The sequence below is a fragment of the Prenolepis imparis genome, unplaced genomic scaffold (assembly GCF_030444845.1).
Source record: "Prenolepis imparis isolate NDT839.2.m4 unplaced genomic scaffold, iyPreImpa1.0 SCAF_1, whole genome shotgun sequence".
NCBI lineage: Eukaryota > Metazoa > Arthropoda > Insecta > Hymenoptera > Formicidae > Prenolepis > Prenolepis imparis.
Genome location: NW_028141159.1, coordinates 175,127 through 197,964, shown reverse-complemented (window position 1 = coordinate 197,964; position 22,838 = coordinate 175,127). Strand labels below are relative to the sequence as shown.

Sequence of the window (22,838 nt, the reverse complement as noted above, 5' to 3'; positions counted from 1 at the left end):
CATAAGCGGTCGAAGCGAGATTGTGTTTGTAGGTATGCATTTTCGTCTGTGTATGATTTAGCGCGTGCGCATAACGAACAAAAGTCATGTTCTATCTATCCTTGTCGCACAGATGTCGGACGTAGTTTCGACTATAGAAAGTATATGCTATTCCCCTTCCATATGTATAAGTTCTATGCTATAACCTTGACCACTATATTTTTTCGTGAACTGTGGCTGGTCTTGTATGAATCTACATCTATTTATACATACTAAAAGAATTCTTTTTTGTTTAAATAAATAAATTCACTAAATATTTTTCCTTTTTATTTCACTCTTAAGATACTATTCTTAGAGAATAAAATTAAATAGAATTATCCAATTCGCGCGCACGTTCTATATTATTGTTCCAAACTTTTCTTGTCTATACTTGTATAGACTGAAGATATTATTGAGATACCTCTTTTTTCCGTCATTATTTGATGAATCAATAATGAAATTATGAAGCGCGCGACTGAGCAAATCATTGATAAAATGATACGAGTTGAAGATTAATTGTTCGTTTCCCGATGGCGAACCGTTATCGAATGGCGACACGTGAATCGATCGCGAGACTTACAATTAGACAAGTCATTATTTGGTTAGCGAGGGGTAAACGAGATCGCGGGGTGCGGTTGCACAATACCGAAGTAGCGATACACGCTAATGGTCGAAGAACTCGCGGAAACACAATAAGGCTCGGATATCGTACAAGATGCTGCAGACTAATGGAACAGTAACTTTGCCACCATCGAGCCGGTTTCCCGTCCCTTCGGGAAACAATATATGTTTCCATTGATCGATAATGTACCAGGAAAGAGAAGACGGATCGCGTCTTATCTACAAGAAGTAACATTCGCGCGCGTCTAGAGTTTGTCTCTAGGTTCATCGTACGAAACTGAAACGATAGCTTTTCGTCACTGGAGCAAATACAGCGATTAACGGTTTAATTACATTCTCTTATTCTTGAAATCAAAAAAATGTGATGCTTTCAATATTGTTGCACTTAATCTACCTTAGGGCCACCGCACAAGCTTTTCCGTAACGCTTTACGTTATGTTAAATACTGAACCTTAGATTTAAACTCGTACGTAATCTTAAATTTTAGTCAATGCACAAAGAAAATCATAATGTAATTACGGTTTTACAAGGACGATTTTCTTTGTGCGTTGACTAAAGTTTATGTACGAGTTTAAGTTTAAAACATAACGTAACGCGTTACGGAAAAGCTTGTGCGGTGGCTCCGGGTGAAAAGCTTAAGTAAAACAAATCGGCAAAAATTAAAAATTTTTTTATATTCTCTGTATTTTGATTCTAAATTATTAGAAGTATATAATGCAAAAGAGAGAGAGGGGAGAGAGAGAGAGAGAGAGAGAGAGAGAGAGAGAGAGAGAGAGAGAGAGAGAGAGAGAGAGAGAGAGAGAGAGAAAGAGAGAGAGAGAGAGAGAGAGAGAGAGAGAGAAAGAGAAAAGTAAAAGAAAGAGAAAGAAAAAATAAAATAAGAAAAATTGATACAAATTTTTATTTTAAGACATAATTTCTATATTGGATGAAAACTAATTTAAGATTAGCAAATTCATTGTTATCTCAGTCTAGTTTAGGTAATTAAAAAATAATGTTAATAGCCAATAAACTCGGCATAGTAAGAACTTCTACTTTTTTTACTCAATCTAATCGACCATCACAATAATGATAATATCGTGGTGTCTTTGAAGTATTATATACCTATATTAATGAGTACGTTTACACGGTACCCTTAATCAGGTTTAATAACACCCGTAGTTGTAAAACTGGCCAATCACAGCCATTTCCCTGAAGAATGGAACGGCTGTGATTGGCCAGTCTTACAACTACGGATGTTATTAAACCCGATTAATGGTGCCGTGTAAACGTACTCAATGTTTGATAGACTCGAGCGGAATATACATATATATATATTGTGTAAGTTGGTGTGCAACACCGTATGAATTATGCCTGAGTGCATTACAGCGCAACCAATTACCCTCGCTTGAGAAAGATCCCAGCTTCTTTCATCTGTCCGTCGCAACAATACAACAATCTTTTCCGGCTTCACTTTCTTGTCTTTTACGGAACGACAATAACTCGAAAAGGACGCGTTACGTTTCTTCCTGTAATTGTACGTTATACCGATCGTAATCGCGGAATTTAATTCAATCATTTTCAGTCTTTTGCGATACGCCATTGCGTCCTTTCGTCAAATCGCATTTTATACATACATAGGGTAATGACACCAATAGTCGGACACTTAAGAGTGTATAACATTTAATCAATTTCTTTTACTAATTATTAAGTTATTCGGGTTTTTGAAAATTATTTCATTATGTTCTTTGATCTTCAACAATTTTTTTAGTATAAAATTGTTAATGAAATTTTTATTCATTGAATTAAAATACAATAAAAATTTCAATTTTTGACTAATTTACCAGTAGTCGGACATCATTAAATAATGATGAAAGACAGTTAATACTAATGAAAGACAGTTTCATTGTAAGCGAAAAACTTCAAGGAATATTATATGGATACTTAATTACACGATTATTTAATTTAAAATTAATACAGCAATTAAACATGTTACATGTCCGAATACTGGGTAGTGTCCGACTATTGGTGTCATTACCCTGTGTGTGTGTGCGCGCGCGCGTGTGCGTGTGCGCGTGTGTGTGCGTGCGTGCGTGCGTGTGTGTGTGTATGTACTGCGATTTTTTTTTATATAATCAAACTATCTTTTTGTTCATACGCGGGATATTTCGAAAGAGATTTTTTTCGTAGGCACGAGAGACGGCAACATAATTCTGGCGATGAGTCACTTTTTTAAACTCGTTAACTCATTACAGAGCCAACTAGCGAGTTTTTCCCTTCGTGCTTCTTTGTCGTCGGTGATGACGAGGTTGATTGGTTGGTCGGTTGGTTGGTCGGTCGGTTGGTTGGTCGGTCGGTTGGTTGGTCGGTCGGTTGGTTGGTCGGTCGGTTGGTTGGTCGATCGGTCGGTCGGTCGGTCGGTCGGTCGGTCGGTCGGTCGATCATCGTAACGTGTACGCTGGACATATGCGCGCGGCAAGGTGCAAATAATAATAATAATGCTAATAATCGCGCGCGCAAGGGCCGGGAGCGTGCCGCGGTTGAAAAGTCAAGAGACTCGGGTGCAGTACGGTGCGCGCGACACAGCACGGCACGGTACGTCGGGATTGGGTCGAAGAGTTCGAGTCTCGGCGCTCGGGGACTCATAATCGGTTCGACTTGCTCCTGTGCGACAAGGACGGCAGGCGAAATCGCCGCGAGCAAATTAACGAGAAGAGCGACGGGAAAGGGTAGGGCGCGCGCGACCCCGCCACTGAAGCCGATTGCGAGAACGAGATAGAGAGAGAAAGAGAGGGAGAGAGAGTGGGAGGAGAGAGGGTGGGGGAGGGAGGGAGGGAGGGTGGGGGAGGGAGGGAGAGAGGGAGAAGAATGAAGGGATCGAGCGAGAGAAACCGCGAGTAAAGGGGCAGGGGATCAATGGGAAAGAGAGAGAACCGATGAGAGAAAGGCGGAAGATCCAACCACGTGCGCACGCAAGAGAGATAAGGAACAAGAGTAAGAGAGCGCGCGCGAGAGACACGCCCTGCTGCAGGTCGATAACGGAACCGACGCATCCTCTCTCGCGGCTCTCCGGTAGCTCTCTTGCTTTACACTACCCCCCTGCACCCGCACCCCGTTTCACCACTCTCCTTCGCCCGCTCTCACTCGTCCGGGCCCATCTTTTCGACCTTCTCCTTCTATCTTCTATCGCGCGCGCATAGTCACGTACCACACCCGTCATTCTATCCGTGCTGATCGAGAAAGCGGACTCCCGCATACCTACTCCATCGTAGGGTGTATACCCACGAGTTACCCCTTCCTACGATCTCATCCTTCTTTCCGTGCGCGTCCCTCTTCTCGCACGCTCCAATCTTTTGTCAAGATACCATGTGCCGTGTGGATCGCATTATCACGTGCATCTAAACCTATCCGAGAGAAGGCTGGCGTAGCGCGATTCCGTTTCAACGCAAACCGTATACGCGTGGGTACGGAACGTGTGTTTTCGAGCAAAGTGAACTCGGAACGTATGTACTTATGTACGATTCTACGCAGTAGCGTAACTAGATGTATGAGCGCGCGCTATATATCTTCATCTCTCTGTTTTGCATTTCTAAACAGATATACACTATATATGATTTTATACACTATACACTATATATGATTTTGATAATTTCATTTTTCATGTATGTGTGTGTAAAGACACGGGAAAGTACGTCTAATTTAATGTAACGAAATTTCCATTGTGTCACACGAAAGATATACAAATCACTTTCGTCTACCGTGTCCACCGAAATCTAAATCCAACTATAATTATATAACAGTTTCAAAATATACAAGTATCGCGAAAGATTTAAAGATTGAGATTCTAGTCGATAAATATATATAATACATGCGCATTTTTCCTGTCTCACACACACACACACACAAGTATGAGCGAAATATTTGATCGAAACAGACACGTGGCTCTTTGTAAGTTGACAAGTGTCATATTTAATATAAATTTGATTAATTTTTTCTTCTAGTTACGACACTAGATGATTATACTATCTACATGTCTGTAAGTTCGCCGGATGGTGCGGTACATGTTACCTCGCGCGTACAAATATGTATATGTATGCGTACAAGTGCGCGCTCACACACACACACACACACACACACACACACACACACACACAGAGGAAGAGATACGTATCGTCGCATCGAACGATGACGACGACGACGAGAACGGTAAACCGGAGCAGAACCCAATGTTTCTCTCTTCCCCCTTCTTCTTCTTGTCCCTTTTTTCGTCGCAACATCAGCCCAGTCAAAAGTATCCTTTTCCCTCTCTCCCAAAGGATATCATCTTTCTTTTAGACTGCCTTGTTTCGTCGTCCCTTCGAGCGCCCCTTTTGCTTGTCCCTAATGTCCTAGACCTCTCCCTCCTTCCGCCATCCCTTGCCTCCATCCTTGCCTCCGACTCAGAAGTGACTCAGAAAATTTTCATCGATAGATGAGTGTCACTTTCACGACAGCAGTTTTTATTATGACGCGCGTGATATTGATCATTGAAACATCAACTGAACCGATGCGATATCGTTTTGCAAAGTTGCGAATCTCGAAACAGTATTCAGGGTATATTTCATCGAGCAAACAGTTTGCGTGAACGTGAACAATGGTGTAAATTTTTTGTATCGTTTAATGATAACCGCAAATCTGCAAAACACCATCGTTGCATTCGTCGTATATCAATTGTAAAGATTGGACATTAAAAATTAAGATTAAAAATCGAAACATTACAGATTCCTTTGAAAAGTTACCTGTACTGGACATTAACAAAGCTTGTTGGGATAGTTAAAAGAGTATAATATCTGAATATTCTTTTATCAGTTACTTTTTCGTGTTGTTGGCAATGCGATATGCATAATTTTGCGAGAAGAATTTTAACAAATAAAATTATTGCACTTTTGATTTCAATTCCATTTGAATCATGAAAATGACGATTTCAAAGACAAAAAATTTCGATGCATCTATAAAAACGAAACAGAACATTGAATCTGAACAAAATAAAAAAAATGCTTACATATAAAAACAATTTTATTTAGTACATGAATAATGAGGTACACGAGTGTTATTTGTCATATATAATATATTACCTTTACCTCCACATTATATATTTATCGTACAATGTAATGTAAATAAAACACGACTTTAGAACGCATTTCAAAAAGTATACACATCTTATTAGATGGTCTTTGATTGTGTAGCACGAAAATTGATTAAGAGAAATATCGCGATAAAAATTAATGATGAATTAAAAATTCGGAGCAAAAATAAAGATACTTCAAAGCGAAATGATGACACATTTGTTACTTGCGGGAGAGAAAGAGAGAGAAAGAAAAGGAAAATTCCACAATACAAACATTCCGTAGAATTATAATTTCGTAAATTCCTCGCAAACTAAGTTTGAATGAAAGTCGACGCGGACGAATCCGCGCTCCACTTTACGAGCTTCCGCAACGTTAACACCAAACTTTATCCCTCGGAAGAGAAAGAAAGGCAAAGACTGAATCCGTAGAGAGTTAGATTTTACAAGGTTCCATTTACATAATTCCCCGAAATATATTAGTGTTGCCCGTTTTCCATTTTCAAATACGGCCTAACAAGTAACAATATCTCGTTATCCGTCACGATGTCTTTCCACCTCTCCCCTTTCTCATCTCTCACCATCGATGGGGATATTTATAGTCCCGAGTTGGACAGAACCCACCGCTACAAAGGGACGATAGATTCGCTGCGTGATTTCTTTGTTGAACGATTGCTGGAACTAGAAAAATATACGCGGTGTTTCCTAAGGTTTTGAGTTTTAGAAATTTTCATACAACTTTGGAACCGACTGTTAAATGTCATTTTCTTTTCAAATTTTCTATGTCAATATAATGATTATTTAAATGTCGATTAATATTTTTTTTTTAATCTCGTTACTTTTAATTTGTTTATACATATATATATATATATATATATATATATATATAAAGTAAAACTTACTTATAACTTACTTAAATTGCTTTCAACATTTGATTAGTTTTCTTCGCGATCTGGTTAATGAAAGTTTCGCTTATCGTTTTATGGTTACAGTGAGACAAATCTTAAATCTAATAGGTTACAGTCTTATACATGTATTATAACTAAAATATTTTTAAAATTTATTATTAGAATGAATTTTTTGTACGTGATTTTAATATCACATAATCTATACATGAGAAATTTATCTATTAGAAACATTGTAACAGATATGAAATTTTATTTTGTACAAAAATAAAACGTACTCAAAATGTTCATGAAATAGGTTATGAAACTTCTTTTGGAAAAGTATGTTATACATTTTGAGAAAAAAAATTAATAAATTATTCGTTATATTTTCACACAAGTCAACCTCTACTCGGTCTACTACTTTGTCGAGGAATATGCTCCTGATGCAAACCTTATGAAACTACGCTGTACAGGTGGTCGATGCATGTTGGGTCGGCAGGCTGGCTAGCTTATCTGACCGCGTTACAAGCGCGCGCCTACTCCGTGTGACTCCGCAGCCAGTTGAATCCAAAAGAAACGAGCCGAAAGAAAAAAGTCATTGTTGTGTGACAGTTGGTGTCTAGAGTTGGCGTCGAACAGTATATTCCTTCATTGTTGGTGTATGTCATTGTGACGGATCGTCAGAACAGATCGAGAGAGAGACAGAGAGAGAGAGACAGAGTGAGAGAGCGAGAGGGGGGGGGGGAAATAAGTTAGATATTTGTTACATAAAGAAAGCAAAATAATGAAAAGATGTGAAAATTTATAAAGTTTTTCTTGCAGTTCTAACACGAGTAAAAAAGGAAAAAAACAGGACGAATTAAATTCTAATAAAAAGGAACAATTTTTCTGATTAATTTGATATTTTATTTGGTTTCCTGTTATTTATAATTATATATTAGCATATTGTTTTTAACTATATATTAATATATTTTTATAATTGTATGTGTGTATGTGTAATTATATTACACATAGTTTCAAAATTTCTTTCTCTCTCTCTAAAAATGTAAATATTTAAAATAATACAACTAAATGTGCGTGTATATTTGTTGAACAAGTAAAGTATTTTTTCTTCTTGCAAATTAAATTAATTGGGCAATTAAATAAATTTCATACACTGTAGAGGAAGGCGAAAGCGATTCATAGTGCACGGGGTTCCCTTGGATAGACAGGTTTGCGAGGGAAAGGCAAGTACGGGTGGTGACGGAAAAAGCGCGGGGCAACAACTCGATGAGGAGGTAAATATGCGACAACTTAGCGTCCGCATATAAATCTAGCAGCGCTCACGGTGACAGGTCACGCAGCGCGGAACCTTCCAGTTTAGATCGCTGCCCGTTCGTCCACCTACATAAGTGCCGCGACGCGAGGTTAGAGTTAGGGTTGGGTTAAGTTATAGTTACTCTGACGGGCGATCGCGAACAAAAGGGTGTATAGCGGAAATTTTTTAGTCTATCGGAATTTAAGGAAATTTCCTTTCTTTGAGTTAAAGCGTGTATTGACGTAAAATAAATAAGTAGGTCAGATAAACCAAATTTATAATAGTCTATATAAATAAGTTATATGCGTATAATGTGTAGAATATTAATAAGTCAGTAAAAGAAATATTAATTTTTGTTTCTTTGCTCTGCTGCAAAAATTAAAAATATTTTCTTACATCACGTTCTTTGTAAAATGTATAACTGATGATTCTTGTATTGTGTTAAAAAATTGCTCAGTTTTAGCACGTTAGCACATCCGATGTCAATGCGTTGTAGATATACATATGTATGGATAAGCCAATGTATAGATAGATTTTGTATATTAAATAAATTGCAATATCTGCGATAATATTAATGAGCATTCGAGAAATACCGTAAAACTGTTGCATCTTATCTTATTTATTTTTAATTTCAAAATGGAAAAGCGAAGCTTTTATTTTAAAATGTTGTAGAAAATTGGAGTAAAAAAAGTACTTTGATATGTTAAACTTGCCGAATTATAAAATAAAAGCTCTCACAAGTAAAGCCACACATTTGTGTTACTCACCGAGTTTGATGAAACTCGGTGTACTTGTAGAGTAGTCAAAAATAATAGACACGTATTTTTTTATATCGGCAATAATGCAATTTTAAGGGTTAAAATTCATCCTTATATTTATAAGCACAAGTAAGTAACTCGCATTTAAGCTCACAGTATTAGAGTTATTTTTGATTTTTGGAGATTATAAGTTATAAGAGTTTTTCATGCTGCTAAAAGCAAATCCAATGTAAAAATTCAAAATGGCGCATCCAATATGGCGATCTGATAAGTCAATCTTATCTCGCTTTTTGCCGAACCCAGGAATAACCAATGAAAAGATGGCGAGAGTTTATTCCCTTTTTTTTGTATTTTTATTATAGTGTTTATAGTATTTTGTTTTTTTTATTATAGTATTTATTATAGTATTTTGTATTTTTTTTGTATATCATTTCTGCAAAGATTATAAAAATGAAAAAATAAACGAGAAGTGATGTAATTATAATTAAATTGAAGAAATCAATAGAAAAAATTAAAAAAAAATTTTTTTTAATTAAACATTTAAAAAAATTAAGAATAAAAATAAAATATAATAAAAATACAAAAAAAGTGGGAATAAACTCTCGCCACCTCCTCGTCGGTTATTCCTGGGTTCGGCAAAGAACGAGATAAGATTGACTTATCAGATCACCATATTAGATGCGCCATTTTGAATTTTTACATTGGATTTGCTTTTAGCAGCATGAAAATCTCTTATAATCTCCAGAAATAAAAAATAACTCTAATACCGAGCTTATATAAATGCAACAAGTTACTTATTTGTGCGCTTATAAATATAAGAGTGAATTTTAACCCTTAAAATTGCACCATTGCCGATATAAAAAAATACGTGTCTATTATTTTTGACTACTCTACAAGTATACCGCTTATAAATATAAGGGTGAGTTTCATCAAAATCGGTGAGTAACACAAAGGTATAGTTTTACTTGTCAGCATCACTAATAGGAACGGAAAATGCGTAAGGAATGGCGTATAATTCACGATATGAAATATATTAATATTATAAACTGTTGTATTAATGAAATTAGTATATTTTGTCCAATTTTTCTATCCTTTTTTTTAAAAAAAGAAGCGCGTCACACAAAGTTGGTTCGTAGCTCTCACGATAGTCTCTACCCGCTTGTGTGCGTGGTTCTTATCCGGACGGTTTGCCGTCTGATTAATTGTAAAAAGCCATCGACGATGGTCGCGTACGAGCATATCCGGCAAACCAAGACGTACGAGCGATACGCTTTTCGCGTTGCGTGGGCGGTCGAGTGTTTGCCGGACGGGAAGAATGGAGGGTCGAAAGCGAGCTCTCTCGCGATAAGAGCGACGAGTCGGCCGCGCGCGCGATCCATGTCTGGGATAAGGGTAGACAATAATCTTTTAATAGAATTGAAGAAACGAAAAGACGAACGCGCGCTTCGATGATTTCCAACGGGTACGGATACCTAAATTACTCGTCGATGCTGACACTGACACTGAAGGACGAAAGCGCAGCGTGCAGATAGCAGATTGCGTGTAGACACGTGGTGTGTGCGCTCCGTTTCTCTTGGGGTAACTCTGTAACAATGTGTCGTAACGGTATGTCGTTGCAGCGAGCAAGAGAAGGAGCAAAAGAGAGAAAAAGTTGGTTAAATCAAAGAGGAGTAAAAAATGAATTTTATTATGGGGAAAAAAAAAGAAGAAAGGGGACGAGTGAAGGAAGGCGCGCGCGCGCGCGCGCGTGTGTGTCTGTATGTGTGAGTGAGAGAGAGAGAGAGAGAGAGAGAGAGAGAGAGAGAGAGAGAGAGAGAGAGAGAGTGAGAGAGAGAGAGAGAGAGAGAGAGAGAGAGAGAGAGAGAGAGAGAGAGAGAGAGAGAGAGAGAGAGAGAGAGAGAGAGAGAGAGAGAGAGAGAGAGAGAGAGAGAGAGAGAGAGAGAGAGAGAGAAAGCCGAGGTTGTGACGCTAGTGGTGGTAGTTTTGTGCGAAATTATTGGGTTTACCAATATACGTTTAAGCAGGCGCGGGTACGCGAAACGGGAAAGGGAGAGTAGGAGAGGGATGTAACTTGACGTGTGCGGAGGCGGAAAGAATAGAAAAGAGCGGGGAAAGGGAGGACTCAGGAAGGCGACTATGTTGCATGCGTGCAAAGCGAGCTGGTGCGATAGCGCAGGTTTCAGGAAGAAGGGGGGCAGAGGACAAAGAGGGTGGCAAGAGAGAAGGGTGGAAAAGGGAGGAAGGCGGATCACGAGAACGGGGTACGCGGGGCAATGAGAGTCGCGCGCTAAAGTTCTCTCTCTGCAAACATGGCAGTCGTCACGCAAGTCACAAAACCTGCACACCATATCTCGCTCGACTTTACTTCGCCACAGGAAAATGATGTCCGGGTATATATGTATGTATATATGTGCAAGAGACTGCGATGTGTCACACGCAAGCAAGACTCTGCGGACGAGCACAGGCATCATCGTCCATCGTCGTTTATTTGTGCGCATTGAGAGAAAGAGAGAGAGAAAGAGAGAAAGAGAGAGAGAGAGAGAAAGGGAGGGAGAGAAGAGGGAGAGAGAGTGGACGAACGGATTTAAAGTGCGCGCATGCGTTCTCATCTAGTAGGTACATTTCTTTTATATTTTTCATGTCTCTTTTTTTCGCGCCTTTTAAGCAACTGTGAACGTGAGCAAAGCTGGTAAAAACGATTTAATCAACGCAGTATAACTTGAGAGAATCAGAATCAGACTTTTCTTCTCGATCAGTGCGACGATTAAAGTGGCAGAGGTTTAGTTGTCAAAGAAGTCCAAAATGCGCGCGAGATAAATTAAAAAATGACGTTGGCTATTTCGAACTCGATTATCGAGCACGTGGCTTAATGTCTGGTTTACCTGAAGAAGAGATTTACATGTCAAGCGAAACACTTGCTTATAACTATGTTTCTAACCGTTTAAGAAAAATAAATGAATGGCTCGTTACTTCTTTCTACAGGATAAAAGAAACGAGCAAATGTAAGTTGTTAATGGTTCAACTTGTCTACTATGTTGGTATATTCGCGGCGTTAACTGTCTGCCCACCTACGACATTCTATAGGCATAACTGTCGCGAACGCTTTTCGCAAGTTGCTATTAACTACAAAGCTCATAAATGTGAGACATTATCGCATGATATTTTATTAGGTTAGCGTTAAAAGCTTGTTCTGCTAGTTACGCATTACGTCTATTAATGGTAAATAAAAGCTTTTGCGCACGATTACGTATAATTAGATATGTCATTCGTGTATGATTTAATTTTACATAAAATTTAAAAGTATTGAAAACACAATTTGTTTGGATAGATTCAGCCTCTTCTTTATTGGAGCATCTTCTTGAATCGACGAGAGATCTGCGTCGATCGTTTAAATCGAACGCTTCTCAAGGCCGACGAAGATAGCCCTGAATAGCGTTTCGCAAGAACGACCCAAATAACGAACTTGACGGCGACGCTTGGCGCCCATGCTTTCTCGATACTTGGTGAAAGGTATTTTCGTAAATATCTCGAGAACGCTCAAGTATATTACCATGAATTTTCTTTCTTTCGCGTCAAGTATCCACGTCAGGAATTGTGCAATTATCGTTGATAAGAGAGAGAGAGAGAGAGAGAGAGAGAGAGAAAACTTAAGAAAAAATTTTTAGATTTTTCACACAAAAAGATTTTTTTATAACATTGATTCAAATATTAATTTTCATATATAAAGATCTACATTTTATTATCAAGAACTACATTTCGGAAATGTCAAAATTAAAAAAAAAATCTGTACGTATTTAAGTAATAGTTATTTATTATAAACTCATTTATATCACGAGAGTTCATAGTAATTGACCATCATAGTAATTTGACCAATATTATATACGTCAACTTGGTGTGACTTTATTTTATACAGGTAATAGTTAAAAAATATCAAGACATTACCGTAGTGTCAAATATGTATTAAGATTTTAACGTGTCAAATATGTATTAAGATTGTATATATTTTCTTAGATTAACCGCGTGTCAGAACCTATATCATACGTGTTTATCTAAAAAGAAAAAACAGCAAATCGTTTTACTATCTTAGTAATTTAAAATTTTTGAATATTTTTACTTTATAATTTACTAAAGAAACTAGTGCTGCAATAATTAAAAGATAGGAAACAGCATATTAGAAAGCTGAGAGAGAAATATATTTCAGATTGGAAATATATAATTTCAACTAATCACAAAAAATGTTGGTGAGATGCTCGTAAATTATGGACAAATCATGTTTCTCAATGTGGACACGATCGTAAAGGCCATTACACGTGAAAAAATTGTAATCGTAACCGTAAGATCGTAAACAAATCGACAAATCGCAGTCAAACATTCTTACTACATTGTGAGAATGCCTGACTGTGATTGGTCGATTAGCTTACAGTTACGATTAAAACTTTTTCACGTGCAATGGCCTTAACGGAAAGAGGGCGTTGTCGAATACAATGAAAGCATATCGCGAGACGGTGGAAATCGGGACGACCGCGTCGAGATATACCGCAAGGATCGAGATCATAGAGGTGATCTTACACAGCCTAGATCCGATCGTGGCACGGCGCGGCCGGCAGCTACGCGCTGCAAATAATTACAGCCGTCCTCTTACATTCCATAGCAAGGCGGGCAAACTGGTTCCGAGCGCGGTCACTTGTGCTAGGATACGGAGAGAGATTCGCGGAGAGGAAACCATATTTCTTTAAGTATCATATACGTGTTTTTCGCGTACCGCCTTACATGGCGTTGCGTCCAAGACAGTAATCGCGATAATATTGTACCGTGTAGGAGTTTTGATGATAATTGCGCGCATGAATAAAGAATGCTATTTGGATTATCTCGTCGTTAGTGTATTTTCTTTCAACGACGGATTTTTTAACAAAACAAGCATTACATTTCCTCTGCAAATTCGATAAAACGTAATAATATTTTTTACATTTTTAATGTGAAGCTTTTTATAACTAAATATCTCGAATTAAGATTTCGTTAGCCCAAGTTTATTCATTATCATCATTATATCGAAAGATTTTATATATAAATAGACGCACAATGCCGATCGACAAATAAATTTATTGTTAGAGCAAAATCCTTAAATTATATATAATTAAATATTTAAATCTTTTTTTATAATTAATTAAAGAATAAGATGCGGTTGTGTGTCAAACTTGATTTATCATATTTTTAATCATTCCAATCCCTCTAATTTCCAATATAAAGTACAACTAGATTCTCTCTCTCTCTCTCTCTCTCTCTCTCTCTCTCTCTCTCTCTCTCTCTCTCTCTCTCTCTCTCTCTCTGAGAATCTCTAAAAAAAGAAAATAGTTATTGTATAAATAGTTTAAAGAAAACTGTGCAAATTACAAATCAACAACAGCCCTATGCGCGATATCCCTGATGTTTACACTCGATCGTGAAAAGATTTTGCAAACAAACAGAAAAATATATACTTCCACCGGTACGAGCCGCTATGGCCGTCGTAGGCGCATTAATAATGTAAGTGTGCAGATGGTGTGCAGTGAGTGCGCGGCGGCGCTGACTAGGATCAATGTTCCGTTTGCGATCTATATAGTACGGCCGCGCGCGGTGATATATAGGTAACGATAGACAGAAAGAGAGAGAGAGAGAGAGAGAGAGAGAGAGAGAGAGAGAGAGAGAGAGAGAGAGAGAGAGAAATATAGTGTATATGTGTGAAACGACACGATACATACATTCTCTCTCTCTCTCTCTCTCTCTCTCTCTCTCTCTCTCTCTCTCTCTCTCTCTCTTTCTTCCGTCCTTGTATAATGCATTTACACGAATATTTTAATCAATCGTAGCACAAAATTTCCATATGGAAATGAATTTTCTTTTTCCTTTTCTCCTTCTCTCTTTCTCTTTCGCTCAATCGATCTGAATTTGGTTACAACTCGATTCGCAGGCAAAAAACAACTCCTTTAACTTGTTCCTCCAAAGGAAAAACACGCTTTGCAAAGTTTCACGTATTCCAGTCCTCGTGTTTTCGCGCTCGCTACTATATTTATATAATTGTTGTAGGAAGCTTAAAGCACATATTTTAGACATTTTTTTATAATTTGGGACGAAAGTCTATTTATACACTTACCCGCAAAAAAAATGGGCCACTGAACTTTAGCACAATTTATTGACATCTTTGAATTGCGATAACTCAGAAAAAAATTATCGTATTGAGATAAACCAATGCTTAAATTAAAGCTTGAACATTTATCATAATCCAAAAGACCAAAATTTAATTATAAAAAATGTTTTACAAAATGGCAGACGTTAAAGATAGACGTTAAAAAATGCGGAAAAAATGTCTCTTTTAAATGTTTGCATAGTTTAGGAAAGTCGGCTCCCTGATACAAAAAATATGAGTTTTTAAGTTCATTAATTTCCTAACAAATTCCATATTTAAAAAATTTTTCTACGATTTTTTTAATGCTATATCGTTTTGGAGAAAATGTTACAAAATGGACCTTTATCTTCAACGTCCGCCATTTTGTAAAACATTTTTTGTAATTCAATTTTGGTTTTTTGGATTATTAAGAGAAAAATTCAAGCTTTAATTTAAGCTTTGGTTCATCTCAATACGATGATTTACTGAGTTATCGCAATTCAAAGATATCAAAAAATTGTGTTAAAGTTTAGTGCTCCATTTTTTTGGCGGGTAAGTATATATATATATATATAAAATTTTATGTGTCAAACATGTACTAAATATAAGATAAAAATATATATTATATATTAATCCTATATTTAAATTAGAATAATGTATCAATGCATTCGTAAAATTAAATCATTTTAATTTATTAATTCCCCTTGTTTTCAAATGCGTCATATTGGCTTATTACCACATGTACCGCTCGTCTATACAAATAATTTAATACAGTCGTATTATGAATAACAAAATTCTCGACACAATGCTACGATAGATAGCATTAAAGCTTGGATTGAGATTGTTAAATTTAATCATTTAACTTTGTTGTGTACACACCTGTCTATAAAAATACAGCACATGTTCAAACTTCATAAATATAATTGTAACTGTACAAATCTTCTTTACATTTTGATATATTAAATTATATATATAGAATTTTGACTCGACTATTTCAGCGACGATTTATAGATCGTTCAAAGTAAACTGAAATTTTAATGTATTCAGATCGTTGTCAAAATCAGAGAATCAGGTATATATGCGAGGATATAAATAATAACGTACTTTATAAATTTATTCACATGATTTAAATAAATCAAGTATACAGTTAAGAGAGTTTCACGACACATGCGCAAACGTTTACACGGCGTCCTCTCGACGGATTGCGGGCGCATGTCTCTCGTTTTTGTTTCTTAGTCTTTATTTCTTACCCTTCTCTCTTTCACGCGACAAACAGTATCTTACACGAGGCGCAGCAATAAAGGGTATGTATTCAATATACATATTTACATATCGTACAATCATACTTTTCTCCCTTTTCTTTCGCGGACATATAAAATTACAAAAAGTCATTTATTTAATCGAAAATTCAGAATTCAAGCTAGCATCATGATCCTATTACGCGGCGAAATGTGACGCGTGTAAATTACATGTATTATTTACACACACACACACACACACTGTATATACGTACGTGTTATATATACAGATGTATATTGCATAGTAGCGTATTTACACGAGTTCGCAGTAAGTAGAAATAAGTATTTACACGAGAATGAAATCCGCCGCGAAAGGGATAGCTTGATTTATACACGATCACGCGAAATGAGATTCTTACGCGCATTCGCGCTCTATTGCTCGCTGAGAAGTTATCGAGTAAAATAAATAAAGTATCTCAAAACTCTTGGTTTTAACGACGATTTATCTTTATGCGTATATAAATTTCGAATTGATTTGTATTCTTAGAAAAATTACAGAAATTTTATTTTTAATATTTTATTGCAAATAGATTGTAAAGAGATCATTTCTTAATGGATCGTTCGAAATAAATTAAGATTATAATAATATGACAAGAAACCACCTATGAAAATAAATGCGAGATAAGAAATTAAACATTTTCTTATCTTACGCTTTTAAGTAAAAAAATTTCAATTTACTATATAATATATAATAATATATAATATAATTTACGAGTTACATCAACATTTTTGTGGCGAACAAAATTAATTTTGTGTATAAAGGAATATCCTATACCCAAACGAAGTGTATTCTCGCGACACGTCATTCAGAAATTCCCAATTATTTCGAGGGTGCGCATACGCGCAGCAAAGGGGGAAATCTTATTACGTCGAACGGAGTGAAGGAAGACGGAGGAGAAATAACAAAAAAAAGAAAAAAAATGAATCAGGAGAAAAATGCGTCAATCACATTATAATAACAGAAAACAATAAAAGCTATCGCGTATCGTCAAAGAAACGGACGACCCGTTATCACATCTCCAAAATCTTGACAGATAATTATGATACGCGGATATTCTGTCCCTCTTCCTTCGCAACAATGTCTTTGAGCTATGTACACGTGTCTCGCGGAGATTCGTAACTCGATACGCGTCCAGCGTCTTTGAGAATTCATAGTCTATCGAAATCGCGGATCGACTTAGGATCGCGATGACGTCACGAATCACAAGCGCAAGATTCAGCACAACCTTTCGAGAACGAGCTACCTCATCGTTAGCGATGGTCGAATCGACGACACGATGACGGAGCTAAACTAGATAGGCCTGTCCGGTGGAGGGCGGGGGCGGCGATGGCGGCGGTTGCTGCTGCCTCCAGGCGGTCCTCTCGAGGGTTGAATAATCCGAGTCGATGGACGAGTAGATATGCTCGGATAGTGGTCTCCTGTGGTCTTCGCCGATGCCGGGGTTGGTTGCAGCGGTAGCGGTTGTGATGAGATTACTGGCCGGCATCACGTCTCGGTAAGCGTGATTGACCGTCAGCCTAGGTTGCGCCGGTGACGACAAAGGCGGCTGCGGTGACGACTGCTGCTGCTGCTGTTGTTGTTGTTGCGGTAATATGGGGGAAAGCGGGGCACCGCATGAGTAAGCGGGTGGCGCGTGTTGCAGCATTAGCGCCGAAGAAGTGTCCTTGAAGAGCGCAGCGCGTTGACCACCGCGCAACGTAGAAACGCCGCTCTTCTCGAGGTTCCCGATGCCACCGTCCAGCGTATAGGTGTTGATATTACGTTTGTAAACGAGTGGGGAAGATTTGCTTTCGACGGATACGTCACCAGCGGCGACGCCGGTAGTGATATTAGTGGCAATAATGGCGGCGGTGGTGGACGACGGCATGGCGTATCTCAATCGTTCCCAAAATCTCTTCTCACCCCACGTAAGTATGAGTGCCGCGGTTCTCAGGTAAGGCCGTAACTCGGGATCGCGTTCAATCTCGATGTCGACGTGACCGGCCTGTATAATGATCAGCTGGGAGGCACGACCACGCAAAGCCTCGTGCAGAGCTGCGCGGAATTCGAAGCGCGACCATTCGGTCTGGAGGAATTTAGGGGTCAGCACGATTAACACGCGTCGGGACGCATCTACCGCCTCGAGGATCGCTGGCGCGGGCGCGGAAGCGCGCAGAATGCAAGGTAAGTCTCGGTGATGGAGGCAGAGTCTCAAACTGGCGTGCTCCAGCTCGACCGCCAGCGATCGTAACACAAAGTCCTCGTCATTCGGGCTATAACAAACATAGCAGTCGTACACGCGATCGCGATCGGCGTCGCAGCAGCCCGTGCCCATGGCAGCCGTGGAGCCCATGGTAGCCGTCGTCACGACGGTCTTGCTGGGTTTCGCACGCAAAAAACGTAATCCATACTTGGAGTACGCCCAGGCACCGACAGGTTCACGGAACACGAAGGCGAGTACTATAATCACCAGAAGAACGAGGACGGCCGAAAGAGTAGCAGCCACCAAAGGCAGATAGTCCGACACCATGATACTCTCGATCACGCCACCCTGGGAGAAATAATCCGAGCAAGCGGTCTCGTTGACGTTTAGACGACGCCGATAGGCCGTCTGTCTGGCATCACCGCCGTAGTAACACCACACATCGCTAGCGTCGATGACCTTGTGCGCGTTATCTGATACCCAGGAGGATAACTCCTGCAGAAACTTGCAGCGGCAAGACCACGGGTTGCCGCCCAGGGACAGTTCGACCAATCGGGCGTTCAGAGTAACCTGCCATACAGGAAAGGTTACCAATCGATTGCCATGCAATCTGAGAATCTCGAGCGATCGTAGGGGCAGGAACGTAAGATTTCCGATAAAGCCAATCGCGTTGTTTTGTAGATAAAGCTCGCGCAAGTGTGACAATCGCTCAAACTCGAAACCTTTGAGCTCACGTATTCGATTGTCCTCGAGATGGAGAATCTGTAAGTTGTTAAGACCGTTGAACGTGCGATTCTGGATGGACTCGATACTACTGGCGTTTACGTATAGCACTCGCATGTTCTTACGGCCAATGAATGCGTGATTCTGCAATTCTCGCAACACGTTGCCATCCAGGTACACTTCGGTTGCGTCCATCGGTATCCTACGTGGGATCTCCTCGACCCCGAGGCCCGAGCAATCAACCGCGTTCGTGTTCCATGTGCGATCGTTGTAGCACTTGCATCCGGCTGGACAGGTCATTTCGCAGTCGCAGGCGTCAAAATCGCAGCAGTGACACAGAGCAAAGCAGTGCGCCTCGTAGCGGCAAAGAAATTGCTCCGAGCGGGCGCTCGAGGCCGGGATAATGGCGACTCCTCGCGGTCCAGAGGTACGGCACATGGCGTTGTCGAGATCCATGACACGCGGATACTCCCGCGTCGAAGTCTGATTATTGATGGCCGGTAGCCAGTCCATTGAGCAATTGCAATTGAAGGGGTTGCCTCCGATGTAGAACTCTGGCAGGGGCTTACTCTCTGGCACTTTGGTCAGTAACAGCGATGTCAACTCCATCGACTCGATCATGTTGGCGTACATGTCTACCCGGGTGAGATTCACTTTGTCGGCGAACGTATTGGGTCGTACGGTGCTGATGTAGTTATTGTTAATGAACAGTAACTCGACACTGTCTGGCACGGATAGCGGCGAGAGCTCGGTAATGCGATTGTGACTGGCGTCTAGGGTTCGGACCTTGGAATCGCGTATCTTGTAATAATTGCCGAGGCTCTCGATGAAGTTGCCGTGAATATCGAGCCACTTGAGATTGCCCGGGATAAAAGCGTAATCGAACCACTCTATGTGATTTTCCGATAGATTTAGCAGCAACAGACTGGTGATACTGGTAAATACGCCGTTGATGTCCGACAAAAAGTTGCCGTCGAGGCGAATAGCCTCGAGTCTAATGTTGCGATCGAATGCATGCCTTTCCACGTGTTGTACCTTGTTACGGGCCAGATTGAGAATCTGTAGATTCGGTAGGTCCCAAAGCATGCCGCGCGTCAAATTGCCAATATCGTTGCCGATCAGTCGGAGACCAGTGAGCTGGTGGAGATTGCGAAAAGAGCCGTTATGGAACTCGTTGATCCGGTTCTCACCTAAGTCTAGGGTCTTGAGAAAGGCGAGATCGCGTAATGCATCCGGCACGGCAGTGAGCTCGTTGCCACTTAGATCCAATTCCTTAAGATCAGAACAATTGCGAAACGCCACGGTGTCGATGTTCGCAATTGAATTCCCCGACATAGTCAGGCGATTTAGGACGAAGAGACCGTTAAAAAGTTGCGCTCCCACAGTATGGAGTTTGTTGTCGGACAGCTCGAGTGTATGAAGATTGTAGAGCGGTAGAAATGCGTTGCTTTCGATGCGATCGATTGAATTATTGCGTAGATCAAGGATTTGCAAGAAAAACAGGTCCTTAAACATGCGAGCGTCGATGTGCGTCAGTTGATTGTACGACAGATCGAGTACGATGAGGCGAATTAGGCCGAGAAAGGTGGTCTCGTTGACGCGATCGCTGCCGAGACGATTGTTGGCAAGATTCAAAACCAGCAGTTGGTCAAGATGAGTAAACACGCCCCAGGGCAAATTGCGTAGCCCGTTGTGCGCCAAGTGTATTTCCCGCAGGTCTCGCGTGCTGGCGAATAGGCCCTCAGGCAAGGAGTCTAGGACGTTGTGGCTGGCATTGAAGGTGCGCAGCATCGTAAGCCCGTCCAGGGCGTTCTTGTCGATCTCGGCGATCACGTTGCGTTGCAAGTGCACTTCTTGCAACTGTCGTAAGCTCACTAGTGGCCCATCCACGGACAATCGTCGGAGCTCGTTGCGCGACAGATCCAAAATCCGGACATCAGCGCGGCAGGGCTCGGTACCGCGCACTTTGAGACCGATGTCGTCGATATCGCGAATACGGTTACCGGTGAGATTGAGAGTTTGCAAGTTATCTAATTCGCAAAGCAGATTGGGCGGCAATGCCAGCACGTTGCTTTCGACGATTTCGAGAGTGTGAAGCTCGCGAAGACCTAGGAGAGAGCGTGGCGCGAACTCCAAATATCTGGCGGCGCCCCAGGCAGTATTGAAAGTTTGCACAACGAGCCGCTTGAGCTCGAGAAGTGGTTGAAATGCACCTTCTGGTATCCGTAACACTTTGCAGCCGTGCACGTGCAGCTCGTGCAGACCAGCGAGTCGCTGCCAGCTCTGCGCGCTCAGGCTGCTCTCGAAATGATGTACGTCGCTGCAACGAATCCGCAATCTGAGCGCGCCGTCCAACGACGGCGCTAAAGCGATGATTGCCGTGGGATCCAACACGCGAAGGGCGCAATCCGCCGACCGGGTGTCGTTCCCAGCCTCATTGGTCCATCGACAGGAAGCCGCGGCCGGGCCAGGATGTGTTGACATTAGCAGCAATAGCAGTAGCGGCAGCGTCGTCGCGAGAAGGCGGCGCGACGATCCGGCCGCGCTAGCCAACGACAACGACGACGACGACAATGACGATGATGACGATGATGATGATGATGATAATGACGACGACGACGACGATGACGACGCTGTCGTTATTGCCGTTATTACCGTCGTCGTCGCCGTCGCCATCGCGACAACACTATCTCTCGTCGTTGTCATGTCGCGCTGCGTTTTCACTGAAAACGAGCTACCCCTTTGCTCTCGATGTCAATGTCGAATCGGCGGACGATGACGCTCGTTTCGGCAATCTCGAGGTAAGCAACCTTTTTCTTCTTTCTCTTTCATTCACGCAAACGGCACACGCGTACAATGAATGATATACAACAGCTACGCGACTCGGCACAACGGCAACGAAAACGACGACGACGACGACGACGACGATGACGATGACGACGACGACGACGACGATGACGACGACGACGACGACGACGACGACGATGACGACGACAACGACGACGACGACGACGACGGCGACGGCGGCGGCAGCAGCGACGACGACGACGACGACGACGACGACGACGATGACGACGACAATGATGACACACGCATGCACGCACGCCACATATACACGCGCAACTTACGGAAGGGAGCGCGCGCGCGCGCGCGCGCGCTCACGCACCTCGTATCACGTATCAAACGTGGAGCGGCCCATTTCCTTCGCCCTTTATCCGCGGGCTGGCCACCACCGTGAGCCACCCCGTTGCCGTTCCGGAAAATGCTGCACTGTCACTTCTGTCACTCGCGTTTCACTCGCGAGTCTCCTTGTCACCTTTTATGTTGTATATTGGCAGTTGAGCTCGTCAAGCTTTTCTCTTCTCTCTCGTGAAAGATATCGTTATCGATATCCAATCCTGCGGGATAGTAGTGCGCGCGCGTTGCCGTTTTCCCGTATTCGCGGCGCCCGAATTAATTTCCCGATCTCGTGTCACAATTGTGCACGACGGCGAGAACGTTTTTCGATCAACGATCAGCGAAAACAAGCTACGTACGAACGCGATTCAAAGCATTCGTGCTGCACTGTCGCGTGCGCACTCACCTCACATCGAGCACCAGCACTGAATCCAGTCGTAAACGCCTGAGCGCGCATCATCGGCATTCCCGACCGTTGCGGCCCCCAACCCCTCCGAACGTATTCCGAGGGCGCCACTTTACTATAGTTGCCGACCAAGAGTGATGGAACGTATTGGAGAGTCGTAATTGACAGGATTTGAAATTTATTCTGTAATATTTCCGAATAAAGTAGTCCCTTGTAGAATTTTTTTCGCTGTATTTTAATTTCAA

The 22,838-nt window shown here is 41.1% G+C and overlaps 2 protein-coding genes across 2 annotated transcripts; both read right to left on the bottom strand.

Moving 5' to 3' along the window:
- Window positions 1-15,902: 15,902 nt before the first annotated feature.
- Window positions 15,903-21,874, bottom strand: Toll-7 (Toll-like receptor 7). Its single transcript, XM_083044948.1, has one exon. The coding sequence runs from the start codon at window positions 21,714-21,716 to the stop codon at window positions 17,391-17,393; it is 4,326 nt and encodes a 1,441-aa protein (XP_082901074.1). The 5' UTR covers window positions 21,717-21,874; the 3' UTR covers window positions 15,903-17,390.
- A 10-nt stretch (window positions 21,875-21,884) lies between these two features.
- Window positions 21,885-22,629, bottom strand: LOC145940093 (uncharacterized). Its single transcript, XM_083044961.1, has one exon. The coding sequence runs from the start codon at window positions 22,119-22,121 to the stop codon at window positions 21,885-21,887; it is 237 nt and encodes a 78-aa protein (XP_082901087.1). The 5' UTR covers window positions 22,122-22,629.
- Window positions 22,630-22,838: the final 209 nt, after the last annotated feature.